Consider the following 16,881-nt stretch of genomic DNA (forward strand, 5'->3'; position numbering starts at 1 on the left):
GATGAATTACAGCTACATCTGCTGTTTTAATGAACAGGTACTTTTTATGTTGAGGACATAAAACTTAAATCCCTCTGGGCTGTCAGGCTGACTTCCCTGAGCTCTGACTGTAATTTTCCAGAGATTAGAGCTGATTATCTGCTTTAGAAATTGTCTGTTTAATATTGTTCAAGAGTGGAAAAACTCCAGATGGACCAAAAAAAAAAAAAAAGTCTGATTAGCTGTACAGACGGTACAATGTTTCCTTTTACTGAGATTTATTAAAACAGACAGAGAATACAAGTTTAATACAATGCACATGTGTTTCGGCTTTAAGAAACAGTGTCAGGTGTAACAACCTGAGTGGTCTTTCATGGGGTCTACCCCACCAAAGCAAATTAAGTGCCAGAGACTGATGGTGAGACATCGATTGAAAACATGTGGGCTGTGAAAGCTAAACTTGTCTGAGTATTTCTCCGTGAGACGGAACAAGACAGAGAACCTCAACATGAAGAATAACAAAAAAAATGTAACCGTTGTTTCCTGCAATTAATAACAAACTGATTCATGCAATAGATATGTTCACATTTTTGGATTATTTAAATTCACCTGATGTTTTATGGATCCTGCTTAAAAGCAGATTTAAAACCCAATCAGAGGTCAGGAAATCTGGTCATCAATTTAAAGGCCAGGGCATTCTTAAACACCTCCTGTTAGTGAAAAAAATATATATTTGAATGAAATTACCTGATACTACCGATACAGTATCAAAACATGTTTTTGATTACATTTAATTCAGTTTATGCAGCATTAGTTCACAGTAAATACTGGTTTAAGGCACTGAGCAAACCAAAAAGACCATTTTAACGTCAAACATAATCCAAATGCGTCAGTTCAAATCAATCCAGTTAAATTCATTTATGTTTCAATTATTTATTGCAATGTAAATATATATATATAAACAGTTGAATCTGATTGTAATGCAGTATCATAAGCCAGTTTGCTTAAAGTTATTTCTCTAAGAAAGCTCATCACTAAGTCTGAGCAATAATCTGGTGAAACAATCAATTGGCAGATTATTTCATTTATACTAAGGCTTTTTTTTTTTTTTTACCATAATTTAAGTGAAATAATCTGCCAGTGGATTATTTCACCATATGGTTGGTCGGGCTGGTAAATTATTTTTTATACATATTAAGGATATTATTGACTTAACACAAAGTTCTTATGTCTTGCTGAAAAGCTACTTGTAAATTAGATTTCTCTTATTTCAAGCGTACCAAAATATTTGAACTAGAAACTAGACAAAAATACTTTAGATTACGTTTTGCAGTGTAAACGGTTAAACACTAATGTTCAGCTGAAGTAAAAAGTATTATCGTAAACCAAACTTTATTTACGAACTAGCTACAAGTAAACAAAAGCGCTTAGAGGAACGGCTGCTTGTGTTCATGTTTAGAAGGATCCGTGTGAATACAAAACTCTGCTTAGCAATGCTTATTTTTCTCTAAATCAATGACGATAATTTGGTTAAGTAATGGAGTGAAGTTGTGGGGAAAAAAAAACAAAAACACGCACGCTCTTCCTCAGAGAGCCTGTTGTTGTCCATGAAGGGAGTGGAAACACAAGAGCCCTAAAGTTTGAGCATGTGTCTGAGTGTGTGTTTGTGTTTGTGTGCAAGTCACTGGAGAGGATAAAGAGCCATTGTCTGCAGCTGGTGCATCCCCCTACTCCTCCTCTGTGCAGCTGTGAGGAAATCAAACGCTCTTCTTTTCCTCCTCTCTGCCTCTGTCACAACCTGCTGATGCCTTATTAGGTCATCCATGGTGATGTGTAGTGATGGTTTGTTCAGAGTAGTAGGCAAACCGCCAAGCTGTTACATATGGAGGAATATCCTACATGGCGCCATCGTGACGCCCAGTATGAATGTAAAATAATGTCTTTTTCACTGATGAAGAGAACTGATGAGGAAGACTGTGGATTAAATGTAAAAAGTGATAAACAATTGTTGGGATGACGAATAATTAAAATGAACAGCATCACAATGTCAGCTGAGGCATTAGTATGCTGCCTTGGATATATTTTCTTTTTTCGTTTTTTTAGAAGTACTGTCCAGCTTTTGTAGGATTTATCCTGCTAATTTTGATTCTTCTCTTCCAAGCCTTCCTGCTACAGGCGTTCATTAATTATTTAGGCCTCTTATAGGAAGAGAGGCCCCGTCATCTTGCTTGTTTAGGAGAGCAGTCACTGTAAAACAGGGTCTTAATATCATTAGATCTGTCTTATCAGATATTAGTGTGAGTAGCATTAATAAATCAGCATTCTCCTTTTGTATAAAATAGGTCTTTTACTTTGAAATGTTCTGTGACGGGATGAATTAAAAGCTGAAAAGTATAAAGCAGATCAGCTTTTCTGTAACACACTCAGCCTTCCTGTTATCTGCTAGAAGCGCTCTTTCTTGCAGACTGAATGAGCCACAGATACTCCTTGGAATAGTTTTTTTTTTTTTTAAATAGCCTCACATCTGTTTTTTCCAGCTTTTTTTTAAACCATTTTCTTCCCTCAGTCCCAGTTTTCACCTTGAAGAGTGTTGTAAACACAATACTATTGCCATATTACATGCAATCAATTCATTTATCAGAAAAATATAAATATCTGATTTTGGAGTTTCCAGCTGGTCTTAAACGTCAGCAGGATGTTTTTGTCTGCACAATTGCCCCTTGCTGTATATGTTTAGTTTTTTTCTGAACCATTTTTGACCTCATGACTTATGACTGAGGTGGGAAAGTGCAAATATCTGCATCTGAGGTTTTGTCAAGAAAAAAAAAATCTTATATATATTTGTATATTTACAAATTTGCTTGTTATAAACCCTTTTTGCATCTTTTTGTTTATTTTTCTGTAAAAATAAAAATAAAGCATTCTTAAAGATACTTGAATAATATAAAATAGTACAAAATTTAGTTTTGCTGCTTTCCAAGTCTTCATATATATATATATATATATATATATATATATAATATGAAAATAAAATAATATAAGCAGGAAACAATGCGTAACACAAGATTTTGTTCCCACTCCCAGTTTCAGTAACACAAGAAATATCCCAAATAAAATAAAAAAAAATAAGTTCATGGATTAAACTTGTTTTTGTTTGATTAGACGATTAGATGGAAAATCAAAGCTAAAGTCACCATTTCCTTGTCATTCAATAATGTTAAACCTTTAAATTATTGTTTTTGTTACTGTCTGGGATGTTAATTGTATGCTGGAGACACATTGAAAGAATTTTTTTTAAAGAAAAGTTCAAAGTTCATTTACTGCAGGACCTTTTTCATGTAGCTTGTTCAGCCATGACCCTTCAAACATTGGACCTGTATTGATTTTTCCTTTTGTTTCTGTTTCAGCCCTCGTCAGTATTTGGGACGATACTTTCAAGCTTGGACTTTAGAAGCTCCCATGTCTTTACTTAATTTGATGCAAACAATATATCAGTCAGGCTGACATCTCAAATTGGTTTAAAAAGTCGGGCTTTTTAAACCAAACATTGTATATAAAGACCTTAAGCTAACATTTACAGAAAATATTACATAAATGTCTGTATCTAACCATGAGAAATTGATTGAAAATCTGGAAAACGATCAAAATCGTTTTAAGTCCACCTGCTGAGATATATAGAACTAGAGTGTTTTCCTGATCGTAAGGTACATCAAGCAGAATCTGAAGCTACAGCTCAAAAAGAGCAGAAAACCATCATTTGATTATGTGATTTGTTCTGTGATTGTAGAGAATAAAAGCTGTCTCTCAGTGAGAAATGCTTCCAGTAATTTATTTAAGAGTGTAACATGTGGAGGTGTATGCAGTGGGTGGCCTGAGTGAGAGCATCCAGAATACCAAAGAAGAACTGGTAATTGTGCTTTAGGAAGCACATTTTCACAAGGCGCGTAGTTTAGTTTCTCTCTGTGAGATTGAAGAGGAAAACTAAACACTTTATTGTTGGAGGTATATCCAAATCAAGGTTTTTAAATTTGTGAAACTAAACACAAAACATTACAAGTTATAGAACTATCTCAGTTATTTTACAGTTAAAAATAAGCAAACATGAATTTAAATTTGAGGCCAACAACATGTTTTATTGAAGCTTAATTAGGAGCAAAACTGGACTTTCAGTTCACATAAAGAGGTTTTTTTTCACTGTTGAATTAAAATATAACAAACAAGATTAACAATTACAGCAATTGTAATTTACAAGGATGTGGGATCTGCAGTGACGCTCCCTTGTGCATTTAGGATGCAGCAGTCTGTCGCTGTGTTGGACGATTGCAAAAGATTGCGATAAAAGTATGCTGAAATTTTTAGCTGAAACATGACAAACTCTTCAAGTGAGTTGGGTAATAGTGGAAGTAGACGTATTTTAGTAAAATGACTAACTTTTCAGTCCTCTTGTCCAGGATTCTGTTCATTAAAAACATATTAGCGCATCTATTTGATTTAGGATGATCAGAAGCATGAATCAGATTATAATTTCTGAGTGTGTTATTCAGACTTAGACTATGAATGGATGCTGGGTGATTAAAGTCGCTTGAATCCCTGCACCTTTAAATTTCCCAGCTCCTCCCTCTTCTCAGTGACAAGCCCGCAGAGCTTCTTCTTTAATGCATCCAGAGGAAATGACAAACCAGAGGCGCTCTGTGGGCAGGCATGTCAAATATTAATGCTGAACCTGGGCTTTAGCCTCCGCAGCTCAGCCTTAGCTCACATGTGAATGCGCTAAGTGGACATCTGCGGTTCCGCTCGTTACTCTGCGGACGCCCCGTGGGTGGGGGGGCTGGAGTGGACTCGCTGAATGGACGTCGATGGACTGGAGTGACATCCAGTTCAGTCGGACCGAGCGAGGGAGCGAAAGAGAGCTCTGCATGTTCAAGTTTCCTGCTCCAAGCAGAGCGGCATCGCGGTGTGCGTGTTGGATGCGTGTGGAAGTGCGCGTTGGGTGCGCAGCGCCCGCTGGAGCTGGAGCTGGAGCGGCGGCGGCGGTGGTGGTGGTGCTGGAGGTGGAGCGAAGTTTAACGCCGTGATTTTCTCTTTTTTGTTTGTTTGTTTTATTTTTCGCTCGTTTTCCGCCAAATTCTGCTGTGTCGCCATGATGTCCCGTAAGTGGACAGGTGGGCTAACGTTTCCCCGATGAAAACGGATCATCTGTGCAGAGGCTCAGTGATCGTGACTGTGATGATGATGTCGAGTAAGAGCGTGGAGTGGCTGCAGGACGAGCTGGAGTCCGGGGCCGGCGCGCTGCTGCTGCTGGACTGCAGACCCCATGAGCTGTACGAGTCGTCGCACATCGAGTCTGCCATCAACCTGGCCATCCCGGGCCTCATGCTGCGGAGGCTGAAGAAGGGCAACCTCCCCATCCGCTCCATCATCCCCAACAACGAGGACAAGGAGAAATTCGTCAAGCGGTGCAAGACGGACGTGGTTCTCCTGTACGACGAGGCGACGTCGGACCGACACGAGTCCGGGCTGGGGAGCTCCGTGATGGGGCTGCTGCTGCAGAAGCTGCGGGACGACGGCTGCAAGGCTTTCTATCTGGAGGGTAAGGGGTTTATTTACATTTATTCTGTCGGATTTGAGGTGATAACTTGTCACTTTAAACACGCATGGTACCAACTAGTTTCTGAACAGTCTTATAACATTTATTAGGTGTTTATCCGCAAACTGAAGCTGTAATTAACTAGCAATGAGTCTGACTTTATGGCTTCTTAAATTCAGTATAACAAAGCTGAGCCTTCAACTTGAACTGCCTTCAAACTTTGATCTTCCTCGCGCATTTCATTCCTCTAGAAATACAAAAAAAAAAAAACTGAGTTTGTTCAAAACTAAACTCCTCATGAATGCATGTTTGCGTATAAACACCGTGTGTTTAGTAGAAATAGCCCCGCCATGTTGTGCTCCTTCAGGAAAAGGCAACCCTTTTTTTTTTCTTTTTTTTTCTTTTTTTCATGAATGGAGAGAGGAACCAGGACGCAGAGGCGCTCTTTAGAGAGATTCCCTCAGCTCTGCATTAAAGAAAATGCAGCTTTTAAACCCGACGGGTGTAGCAGAGTGGACCTGGGTGTGTGTGTGTGTGTGTGTGTGAGCCGTGGATAATGGATGTGTTTGACGGGGAGTCACAAGCTTGGCTGCCATTCACAAAAAGTCCACTGAGCTGTGAAGTGTTGCTGCCGAGCCTGGCTGTCCTGATTCTCCGCAGGGCTCAGCTTTTCTCAATGGAGCGCGTCTGGACGCCCTGTTTTCATGCTTATGTTCAGGAAAATGACATGTTGCTACCCTTTATCTGCCTGATCACTGCGAAAGGACAGGTTGTTGCTTAAAGGAGGTCGAGAAACACACCTGCGCTGTCAAGAATGGCAAGATATTTGATTCGGATTCACCTGCACACCCATATTATGACCTATGATTTGCTACACAAACTGGAAAAATATGGAAGTTTCTTTCCTTGTGGCTGCTTGGGCAAATGTGACGAAAGATGAGTTTATATTTAAGTGATATCATGTATTACAACTTAAATGTTTGTCAAAGAATACATGCTTTTCCAGGATTTTTCTCCATTTCTAACACACCAAATGCCCTTAAAATAATCTGTGCTTAGTATGAATTAATCCAGCTTAAATCTGATAGGTTTCTAAGTGTTTTAGCTCCACTATGACCCAAAACAGTCAGGTCCCACATCAAAAACTAATTTCATCATTGCACAGGTAAGAAGCTCAGAATGCTAAATAGTTTTCCTCGGATGTTCACTGTTTTATAAAGACTGGCAGACATTTTATATTATTCTTTCAGCCCATAAAAGTATCGAATTTGCTTTTTATCCTTATCCAGGAATAAAAACAAATGCATTTATTATGGAAAAATCTTTCTTTATTCCTTTCTTCTAAACGTTTTAAAGATAATACAGAGCTTTGCACACCAACCCACACTTGAATGACATCGTTTATCTTCGTCATGACCTTGTCTTTCAGGTCTGATCTGCCATTTCCCATTTTGAGAAATTAATTTTATTTTTGTTATGTAATTTAGATAAAACATTGCATGTCCCTTGATAGTTGTAAAAACTCTCAAAATTGAAGGCATCTATTCATCACATGCTAACTAATTACTCTTCAAAGTACAATGCTGTAGTTGATCTGGTGGGAGTTGATTATCCTGAAAATACGATCTCAAGAAAATAAGATTTTTTTTTTTTTAAGTATTTAAATCAGCTTATAACCGAGTGTGGGGAAACTGGTTTATTCTGATCTCTGGCCAATTGGTTGGTGCATCAGTCTAATTATTCTGAGCGACTGAGACAAATAAATGTTTAGTCACTAAAAGAAAACAGCAGATTCACTGCGCTTTGGTCCTGAGGCCAAACACTGGGCTGGTGTTTCTTTAACTGGCTCCAAATAAAACAAACAATAATTTAACATTTTTACAAACAACACTTTTCATATTAAACATGGCAGACTACGTCGAAAGAAGCAATGATTAGTGTTAATTAATCCAGGTCTGATTTATTGGGTTGTGTTCCAGATTTTGAATCAGATCCAGCTTAGTGACGTTTTTTTTTTTTTTTTTCCACACTTCCAAATCAGAAGCTAACGTCAGTGTTGTGTCGTCTCATAATTTATGAAGCATATGGATAATAAAATGGCAAGATTTTATGAGATCTGACAGAAAATCAGCAAAAAAAAAAACAAAAAACGTCTCATCGTCCAGGTTAAAGTAATTAGCATTTGTTTATTTTTCAGCTTTCACAATGTGAAAGGAAAAACAACAGCAATCAAAGGAATAAACAAGGTATAAAGATGGATATAAAAGAAAATAAACATAAAATAAGGATAAAGGGAACACAAAGCACAAGCATTTCAATAAATGTATTTAATTTCAATAATTAAAATCATAAAATGAAACTTATCACCCAATCATATTTCAATAATAAAACTATTTCATTAGTTTTATTGGAAGTCCCAAACATGAATGGTAGATCTAACAAAACAAGGAGTGTGAAGTTAGAGAAAATGGTCATTTAAATGAAGGGCTACTGCATTTTTTTTTTATCTTTATTTGGCTGAGATTCATCTGAGCTTTAGCCTTGATTTAACAACAGCAGGTTGGAACAGATCCAGTTAAAATGGATGTATTTAGAGGATGTGAGGGCCAATTAGGTCAGAGGTTTTTATAGACAAAGAGATCAAAGATTTCTTGAGGACTTGGAGTTGGCTCCATAGTTTTTAAAATAAACAAAATGATCATTAAAACGGATGCAACAGTGAAAGGAAATTAAAAATCTGGGCTGATACATTTTATTTTCCTCTTCAAGCAGAAGTGATGAACAGAATGATTAGGCTGCCTTTGATGGTAGATCAAATATTCATTTTTTTAAAATGACGTTTAAATTACATTTATTGTACTTTTTTTTTTAAATCATCTTCAGGAGGATTCAACAAGTTCCAGTCCGAGTATCCAGAACATTGTGAGACCAATCTGGACTGCTCGTGCCCCAGCAGCTCCCCGCCGACCTCGGTCCTGGGCCTGGGCGGACTCCGCATCAGCTCCGACTGCTCGGACGGAGAGTCCGACCGGGAGCCGAGCAGCGCCACGGAGTCGGAGGGCAGCCCGCTCCCCAACAACCAGCCCGCCTTCCCCGTCCAGATCCTGCCGTACCTTTACCTGGGCTGTGCCAAAGACTCTGCGAACCTGGATGTGCTCAGCAAGTACAACATCAAGTACATCCTGAACGTCACGCCCAACCTGCCCAACATGTTCGAGCACGAGGGAGACTTCAAGTACAAACAGATCCCCATCTCCGATCACTGGAGCCAGAACCTCTCGCAGTTTTTCCCCGAGGCCATTTCATTTATTGGTAAGTGGAGGCAGAGTGTCCAAAAATATAGAAAGGTTAAGTTAAAATTGACCAGAGGAATTTACATTTTTGTACTTAAAATAGTTAAAACTGACACGTGAAGTCACTACCAACTCAAAACTTAAGAACGAAGACAAGCCGTGAGTTTGTTCTTCAGCCTGTTTTGGTTTGACTGTGTCTGATTTAGTGAGCAGTTCTACGTCAGAGTCTGAGCTCAGAGAGGAATAAATCCAGGCACCTTATCTTTATTTCTCTCCAGCTCTAACGTTACATCATGCCACTTTCAGGGGACTTTGAAAACAAAAGGTCATATTTTATTTTATTTTTTTTTAGATGCTCATTTTTGCCTTGCTGCAGAACAATCACATTCTCTCAATTTAATATTTATTTACTTATTCCGAGGAAAAATGTGGTGTTAATGCTATATTTTTAAAGAATGCATTCATCTTCGTTGTCCAAAATGAATCCACATAACCAAAAGTTTAAATGTAGCCACCATGGATTCTGAATTTAATACTCTCAGCTGAAGAATCTTCTTTGTAGTTGTTTAATAAACTGTTAAAGGATATAAATTTACACATCCATGGATTAAAACCAACCACTTATTGGTGAATCATAGACCACAAAATGCACTTTGTTGTGCTTGACTCTCCTTGTGGTATTTTGTATAAAGTGCGTCTGAAAATCTTCAACAATCAAATCCAAAAAGTCAAAGTTTAGTGATGCACCATCTAAAGGCAGCTGCAAAGACAAGTGTTTTACTGCATCATTTTTCACTTCATTTGGACCGCATTAAATGGAATTAAATTTTGAAGAGTCACAATTTAAAAGGACAGAAAGTTGCTCTAATCTTTTTTGCATTTATATCAATCGATCAAACTTATTTGTTTAGCATATGTCAGGATAAGCAAGGAACAAAAACCAACAGAGCATGGATAAGTCTTTTTATTTACACATTTTGTTCCTGGTTTCTTTAATCTGTTTATTCATACCTTTATCCACCTATCCATCTGTCTGGTCATCCATTTCTACCCATCCATCCAGCCCTCCAAACATTTATTGTTTTGTAAATTAGCGGCAAACTCTGGAAATTCAAGAAATTACTGGATTTTGCAATAGAACATCTTCAAGAAGCACAGCTTTTCCTTTTTGTTTTTGTTCTTCAGGCTTAATAATCTCCAGTAAGTTTTTGGATTACTTCTAAATAATTTATCTTTTTTACCTAGATATATTCTTTACAAGTTGTGGTGAGTGTAGAAAAAAAAAAGTAGTGTTGTTTTTGTTATTAAATTGCTTTCCAAGAAAAGCTGTGTCATCCATGAGGTCATAAATAAAACATTGATTCTTTGAGAACCGAGTCATAATCGTGACTTTTCTGCTCATCTGGTTCGGTTTCCCGCATTTCCCTTCATTCTTTCTGACTTAATTCTCCGGGAATTAATGAATTCCCTCTGCAGGCCAGTGGTTTTTAAACTAATAAATCTCCTTAGGTGGGAGTAAGTGTGACATACGCCAGACCAGGAGGTCGTGGCAGATTTGGGTCATGCTGATGTTCGATGGAGCTGTCCGGCCAGCTGTGATATGCAGAGATTACATCAGATCCTCCTGGTTGTAGTAGGGTAATTAAGGAGACACGGATGTGTCAGCAATCTGCTTCCGGAAAGTTGAAAATTCCTTGAATAACTAAAACATGTTGCTGGATGTTTATGCAGCGACGTAGGAAGGGAAAGGAGTTTGTTTTTCTGGTAGTTAAGCATCTTGATAAACGGAGGATTTCGGCGACGTTGTGGCTCTAAAGTAATGCAGCTCAGCTCTCAGATCAGTTCCAGGAGATTAACCACTGGTTATTTATTCCACTGCTGAGCCGTCTGGAGCTTGGATAAATTCTCCTGACGACGATTTTTACACCCATCTCCCTGCCTTTTGTTTTTTTTTTTTGTTTTTTTTTGTTTTTTTGCGTCGTTATGGAATGTGAGCATACATCACATATAAATTTAATTTGGCATCAGCACGGCTGCCTGAGTTCGCGAGCCAACTGACCTCAATCCTCCAACAAGGGAAGCAGTCAGAGAGAGCGAGAAGAGGCTGAAAGAAAGGAAGGAAAGAAGCACTTAACTCTCGCTCTAATGGCCTCTGGATGCGAGTGCAAGGGCTCGAAACTGATAGCTGGATGGGTGCAGCCGCTTAATAATGTAGGACGCTTTTTTTTTATTCACAGTTTGCTTCAGACAGAGAGCTGGAAGGGAACTCGTGTTCTGCACTGTCATTGAGAAAACCAGTTGTGAGCCGTATAATTTATGCAAATTTCAAAAATGACATACATTTTTGTTCTCAGTGCTTCCTCTGATGCATCGTAACAAAGACGTTTCTAATAAGGAGACGTAGCAGTCGTACATTTACCCCAAAACTAAATATTTACCAAAAATCCACAAACTGCGGACAGAAAAACATTACAAAGTCAGTCTGTAGCTAAATTTATTTGATCTAATGAATGCTGGTAAACGTTTTAAAGTCATGAAATAATCATGTTAAAGTCAAAAGTCATCTAAAGGATAGCCAAAATAAATAAGGAGTAGAACTGATCATCATTTTGTTTATATTTACGAGTATTTGTTATTATTGATTGATAAATTAACTTTTTGGTTTATTTTAGCTCATTTTAGAGCTACCTCCAGATTATAAAGTAATCACCCAAACTTATAGAAATGATTAATGTCACAATCAAAACATGATTAGCTTCCTTAAAGCAGATTCTACAAATATTTTAACCACATAAGCCTTCTTATACAATGTAAAAAAAAAAACCATCAACATTAAAATATGCAAATAAAATAAACATCTTAATGCCTAAAATGCAAAAACAGCATTCTATGATTGTGCACTTAATCATTTGTTATTTTTGCAGAAAAACAAAATGCTTCTACCATCAACATGTGAAAAAGTTCAGCCCTTTCTGCTGGACTCATCGTCAATACACTGTAGGCCTAATCTGTTGATTGACTGATTGATTGCATATCAAAAAGTGCTTAGTAGGAAATTTTTGTTTGCAGAATTTGAACCGAGTGAAGCTAAAACTTTTTCAAGTGTTTATATTATTTGTCCTATTTTTTACTGCTCTCAATATGTCATTTGAGTCAGTATACTCCAGGTGCCAATTAATTTATCGCTAAATTGGTGGATGATTATTTTGATTATCGATTAATCACGATTAATTTGATTAATCGTTCCCGCCCTAACTGTTTGCATTTTAATGTATCAAAGTGAATCCTGAGTTTCAAGGTAAGCTTTTAATTTCTTTCTCTTCTCCTTTATTCCCTCACCCGCTCCAGACGAGGCTCGTTCCAAAAAGTGCGGCATCCTGGTCCACTGCTTGGCCGGTATCAGCCGTTCGGTCACCGTCACCGTGGCCTACCTGATGCAGAAGCTCAACCTGTCGCTCAACGACGCCTACGACTTCGTCAAGCGGAAAAAGTCCAACATTTCCCCCAACTTCAACTTCATGGGCCAGCTCCTGGACTTTGAGCGGACGCTGGGCCTCAACAGCCCCTGCGACAACCGCGCCACCTCCCCGCAGCACGACCAGCTCTTCTTCACCACCCCGACCAATCACAACGTGTTTCAGCTGGACACACTGGAGTCCACTTGAGAGTATGACTTGAGACTGTCCCGAACCCCCCTCTCTTTTTTTCAAGAGGTAGGAGAGGTAACGAGCGGCTGCAGTGGGAGGAAAGCAGCCGGTTTTATTGAAAGTTTTCGCCTCCTGAGGCTCCTGCTCCGAGAGCCTGGCCACAGAGCTGCTCTAGAGCGACCGGAGGGGTCACTGAAGCCAAGTTTAAGAAGATGTGAGAGGAGTTTCTTTAACCCAGAGCAGTGGACTGTGGGTTCACACCTGAGCTGTCAAGGCTCGACTAAGTTGACTGAACGACCGCAGCAGAAATGACAGCTTAATACAAAGAAAGGAACATGGAGGATCCACAGAGACGACGGCATTGCCGCTGTCATGCTGAGCTTGTTGGCGTCTTGTGGAGAATCTGGGATTTACTTGCTCTACTAAATGTAGAGTGTTTTTTTTTTAAACCAAGGAATTAACACACACACACACACACACACTTAAGAAAGTATGTCAGTTTGTACTGTATGTAACGTGCATAGCAGAACATGTATGAGAAGTCCTTAACAAATTCAATATGTCTATATGCATTTTTGTATATTTTTATGTACATTTACGCACAGATCTGTATGTTTATATAATGATATACTCTTTATCTTTGTCCAAAAACAAAGTGATTCAATCTGAAAACGGCTTAAGAGATTGTAAAACTAAAGAAAGGGAAGAGTTGTTGGAGTTTTGTTTTTTTCCCGACTCGTTTTTTTTTTTTTTTTTTTTAGTGACACAATGCAGTTTGCACAGTGGTGTAGCCGACGTAGACGTGCTGGCACTTGATAAAGAGACATTCAGACAAGGAGGAAGAGCAGACAGAGGAGAGGCCAGTCCCAGGCTGCGACGAGTCCGGACAGCTGCACGGTGCGGTGGGGAGGGAACGGGGACCCGGAGTCCCGGACCGAGGCCGGGGTCTGGGCGAAGGTTGGAAGTTGGCTTTGCCCTCCTTGCCTCCCCACACCACTGCTGGCTCGGCTGCCGACGAGGAGCCGCGGGGGGGTTGTGTCCACCAGCTCAGTCGTCTCAGCGAGAAACCAAACTCTTTTGAACTTATTTCCGTTATTGCATCACAAGCTTGTTTTGCCAAAACTGGTCTCTGTCCGCTCAGACTCTCGTGTTTTTCTTTTTGTGGAAACTTCCCTGAGAGCAAAAGGAGGAAGCGCTTAACGGTTCAGAGCAACCTTTTTTTTTTGGGCACCTTATCTGATCGGTCTCGCTTTTGCCAAAAAGCACACCAGGAAGAGGGACGTTATCTGGTGTTTGTGTTGTGGACTGGGACCGGCCTCAGAGACAGACCGCACTGACTGTCCCCTTCAACTGCATTAAGGGGCAGCAAAAGAGGAAGCTCTTAGTAAGGATCACCCATTTCATTAAAGATAGTTTTAAGCCTTGGCTGTATAACCAGAGAGATATATTAATAGTGAAAAGGGAATTTATATATTACAGGTATTAAACAAATGGATCTTATTTTGTATACCTGAGCATGCTGTGGTGCTGTGTGCTCTCTTAACAGTCTTTGTAACCAAGGGTTGGATGTTGCTGTAAATCGTGGGAGGACTTTTTGTTTTCAAAGTATAAATGGCTTTCTGGGACAACATGCACATCTGCTGCGCTTAGAGGAAGTGCTAAAGTAAAAAAAATAAATAAATAGCATCTGAGAATTAAGAAAAATTCCCAACAAATGGCTCTATTCTACTCCTTTGCTTGCAAATTATTTCCTTCATTCTTTGAGTCAATTTGGACTCGGGATATCATCTTAGCATACACCATGCCACTCAGCTTAAGGTTTTAATCATCTTATCTTAAGATTTAGACCAAAAGAAATGAAATAAAGCAGCTATTTCTGCTCTAGCTTTTAATCTACCAAAATGCCACACAGCTAGGTTCATTTGACCAAGGGGGAAAAAAAATAGTCTGTGTAATCATAGAGTCATTTTTAATCACACGCAAAGCTGGAAGCCAAATAACCAGAACTAAAACAAGAGAGTCTTAAGATTTTAAAAAGCTAAAAGTAGACAGGAAACGTTTGGTTGACTGATACTTCCTTTACTTCTGGAGACGCACCGATCAAGCTTTTCTGACTTCTATAAGCTCAAACGTTAGTGCCAATTGTGACGAGTGAAGATTTTCTTTCTTTCTTTCAGGAATTATGAGATTAAAAAGAACATCCAGCTTCTCATATAAACTGTAAAAAGCTTTTCAGTTTATCATCATCACCATTCCCACAGCATGATTCTGCCACTACCCGGTTTCACAAAATGCAAACATTTTTATACCAAATAAGATACTAAAAGTAGATTGTAAAAACACAAAATTAAATGATTTTTCCTGATTAATTTGTAGTCTTGTAAAACCACATGACCATTGACATTTCCATTTTAGCTGTCTTGTAACTTCAAAGCTTGTGGCTGAATAATGCAGCATTTAGAAAATGACAACAGGCCATATGATGTGGGTGCATTTAAAAAACAGAAACGGTTTTTTCTTTACTCTTTCTTTCATCTGGGCTTTTATATTCCTTTGAGGAAAATGAATCTCTACCAAAAATCAGGTTTCAAATTGCTGAGCAGAGCCATTCAAAGGGAAATTTACCCTCTTCAACTCTAGCCACACCAATTGGTACATCTCTTTTCATTTAGCTGATGATTTAAAGCGAATTTTCAATAAAACAAATACATGATGTCTAAATCCAAAGCGATTCTCTTGTAAATGAGGAACATTTTTCCACGAAGCCCAGCGTCTTATCGGTAACTGATTGTCAAAGAGCAGATGTGGACGGGGTCTAAACAGAAACAAAGCTCCGGGTCTCGGTGGGAAGCAGCGCGCGGATCTCCTCGTTGGTTTAAAGCTGGCCTTATATAACCTTTCTAACGCTGACTGTTCAACACTCTTGTAATCACACTTATTAAAAAACATTTCTCTGTTTTTTTTAAAAAAAAATAGGAATACGGTAAGAGTAGAGAGGCACGCTGCCTTCTTACCGTAACGGGTCACACAAGGTCCTCTTTGTTACTCTGCAGTATATCAGAACACCTTGTTTTGCAGGATTTTGTACATCTAAGACCTCTATGTTTTTAGATTCCTCTCCTTTTGTACGATATCTGCTCTGTGTAACTGTTCAGGATCCAGCGGGGTCGTGAGCTTTTGGACTGAAGCACCGTTTCACCTGGTGCAAATGTGTCCAACATCAGAGGCCATTGCAAACACACACACACACACACACACACACCCAAAGCTTTACACAGCCAGAGCTGTGCTTCAGCATGCCAGTATTTGTCTCAACACCCGGCTTAAATAATTACAAATGTTTTCTTTTTCCTCATATTTTGATATAACGTGCTCTATGCTATTCCTGTGGCCTTTCAATATGAATATACTGTATAATCTCAGTATACATTTTGAATTTATATGCAAAGTTGAGCTCACATTATGAAAACAATACGGTCGAGGTTCCTTGTTTGGATTCGTATCCCATTTACAATAAAACGGTGAGCAGCGAGAACCCGATCATTTTCACCCGAGGACAGGAATATTTCAAGGCACAGCTTTTCTATTTAAAGAGAACACGGTTTATTTCGAGCTGCTTTCTTCTGGGTGGTGTGTGTGTGTGTGTGTGTGTGTGTGTGTGTGTGTGTGAAAAGAGAGAGAGAGTCATTTTCTCTGTTTGTAAATTTCCCAGATCACGGGAACGGACGTTTCTGTGTCCTTAAACTTGTAGCTACAGTACAAGGCGCTTGAGAGAGGAAGGTTGTGTTAAAAAAAAAAAAAAAAAAAGCGAGAGCAGATAGAGGAGCTGGAGGAGGCAGTGCCACGATAAAACAAAATGAAAGGAGGCGTGAATGATTTGATAAATGTTACCTCAGTGAGGAATTCTTCAGGGATATTGTTGTTTTTTGTTTTCTTTTCTTTTCTTTTTTGACAATGCATCTTGTTACAGCTTAAAAGTCACATTGAATAGCTGTTTTATTTTGTGCTGTAAGCGTTTTTTTGTTTTGTTTTTTTTTTTAAATAATGATAAAAAAAAGATGCAATCTGTCTCTGTATAAAAAGGACGGGCATGTTAACCAGGGCAGTGTCACCTTTCTGTCTACTGAGAGAAAAATGATTGACCCTACGTATTGTACAGTGTATGGAAGCAACTCAAGACATGTTTATACAGCGAATAAATCTTGAAATATTTTTTTTTCTTTAACGCGTGTTCCTGTTATTTCTGACCACCAGGTTTATGTTAAAACATTTAATCACTCATAAGTTTTTATATGACCTTCCAAACACTAGAAGAACACATAATAAGAGACTGTGAGATAACAATTTTGTGCTTAAATATTATCTTAAGAAATCA

General features: G+C 38.7%; 1 protein-coding gene across 1 annotated transcript; it reads left to right on the forward strand.

Annotated features, from left to right (window-relative positions):
* Positions 1 to 4,392: 4,392 nt before the first annotated feature.
* Positions 4,393 to 16,563, forward strand: dusp7 (dual specificity phosphatase 7). Its single transcript, XM_015031866.1, has 3 exons — positions 4,393 to 5,569; positions 8,450 to 8,878; positions 12,208 to 16,563. The coding sequence occupies exons 1-3, from the start codon at positions 5,161 to 5,163 to the stop codon at positions 12,522 to 12,524; spliced, it is 1,155 nt and encodes a 384-aa protein (XP_014887352.1). The 5' UTR covers positions 4,393 to 5,160; the 3' UTR covers positions 12,525 to 16,563.
* The last annotated feature ends 318 nt before the right edge of the window (positions 16,564 to 16,881 follow it).

Source organism: Poecilia latipinna, unplaced genomic scaffold (assembly GCF_001443285.1).
Source record: "Poecilia latipinna isolate Pla-1442-1.1 unplaced genomic scaffold, P_latipinna-1.0 Scaffold221, whole genome shotgun sequence".
NCBI lineage: Eukaryota > Metazoa > Chordata > Actinopteri > Cyprinodontiformes > Poeciliidae > Poecilia > Poecilia latipinna.

Bases quoted from the DNA above. Each gene is read 5' to 3' on its own strand.
- dusp7 (XM_015031866.1), top strand. From the start codon at position 5,161: ATGAAAACGGATCATCTGTGCAGAGGCTCAGTGATCGTGACTGTGATG. The intron at 5,570-8,449 runs GTAAGGGGTTTA...AATCATCTTCAG, and splicing joins CAAGGCTTTCTATCTGGAGG to GAGGATTCAACAAGTTCCAG. The intron at 8,879-12,207 runs GTAAGTGGAGGC...CACCCGCTCCAG, and splicing joins CGAGGCCATTTCATTTATTG to ACGAGGCTCGTTCCAAAAAG.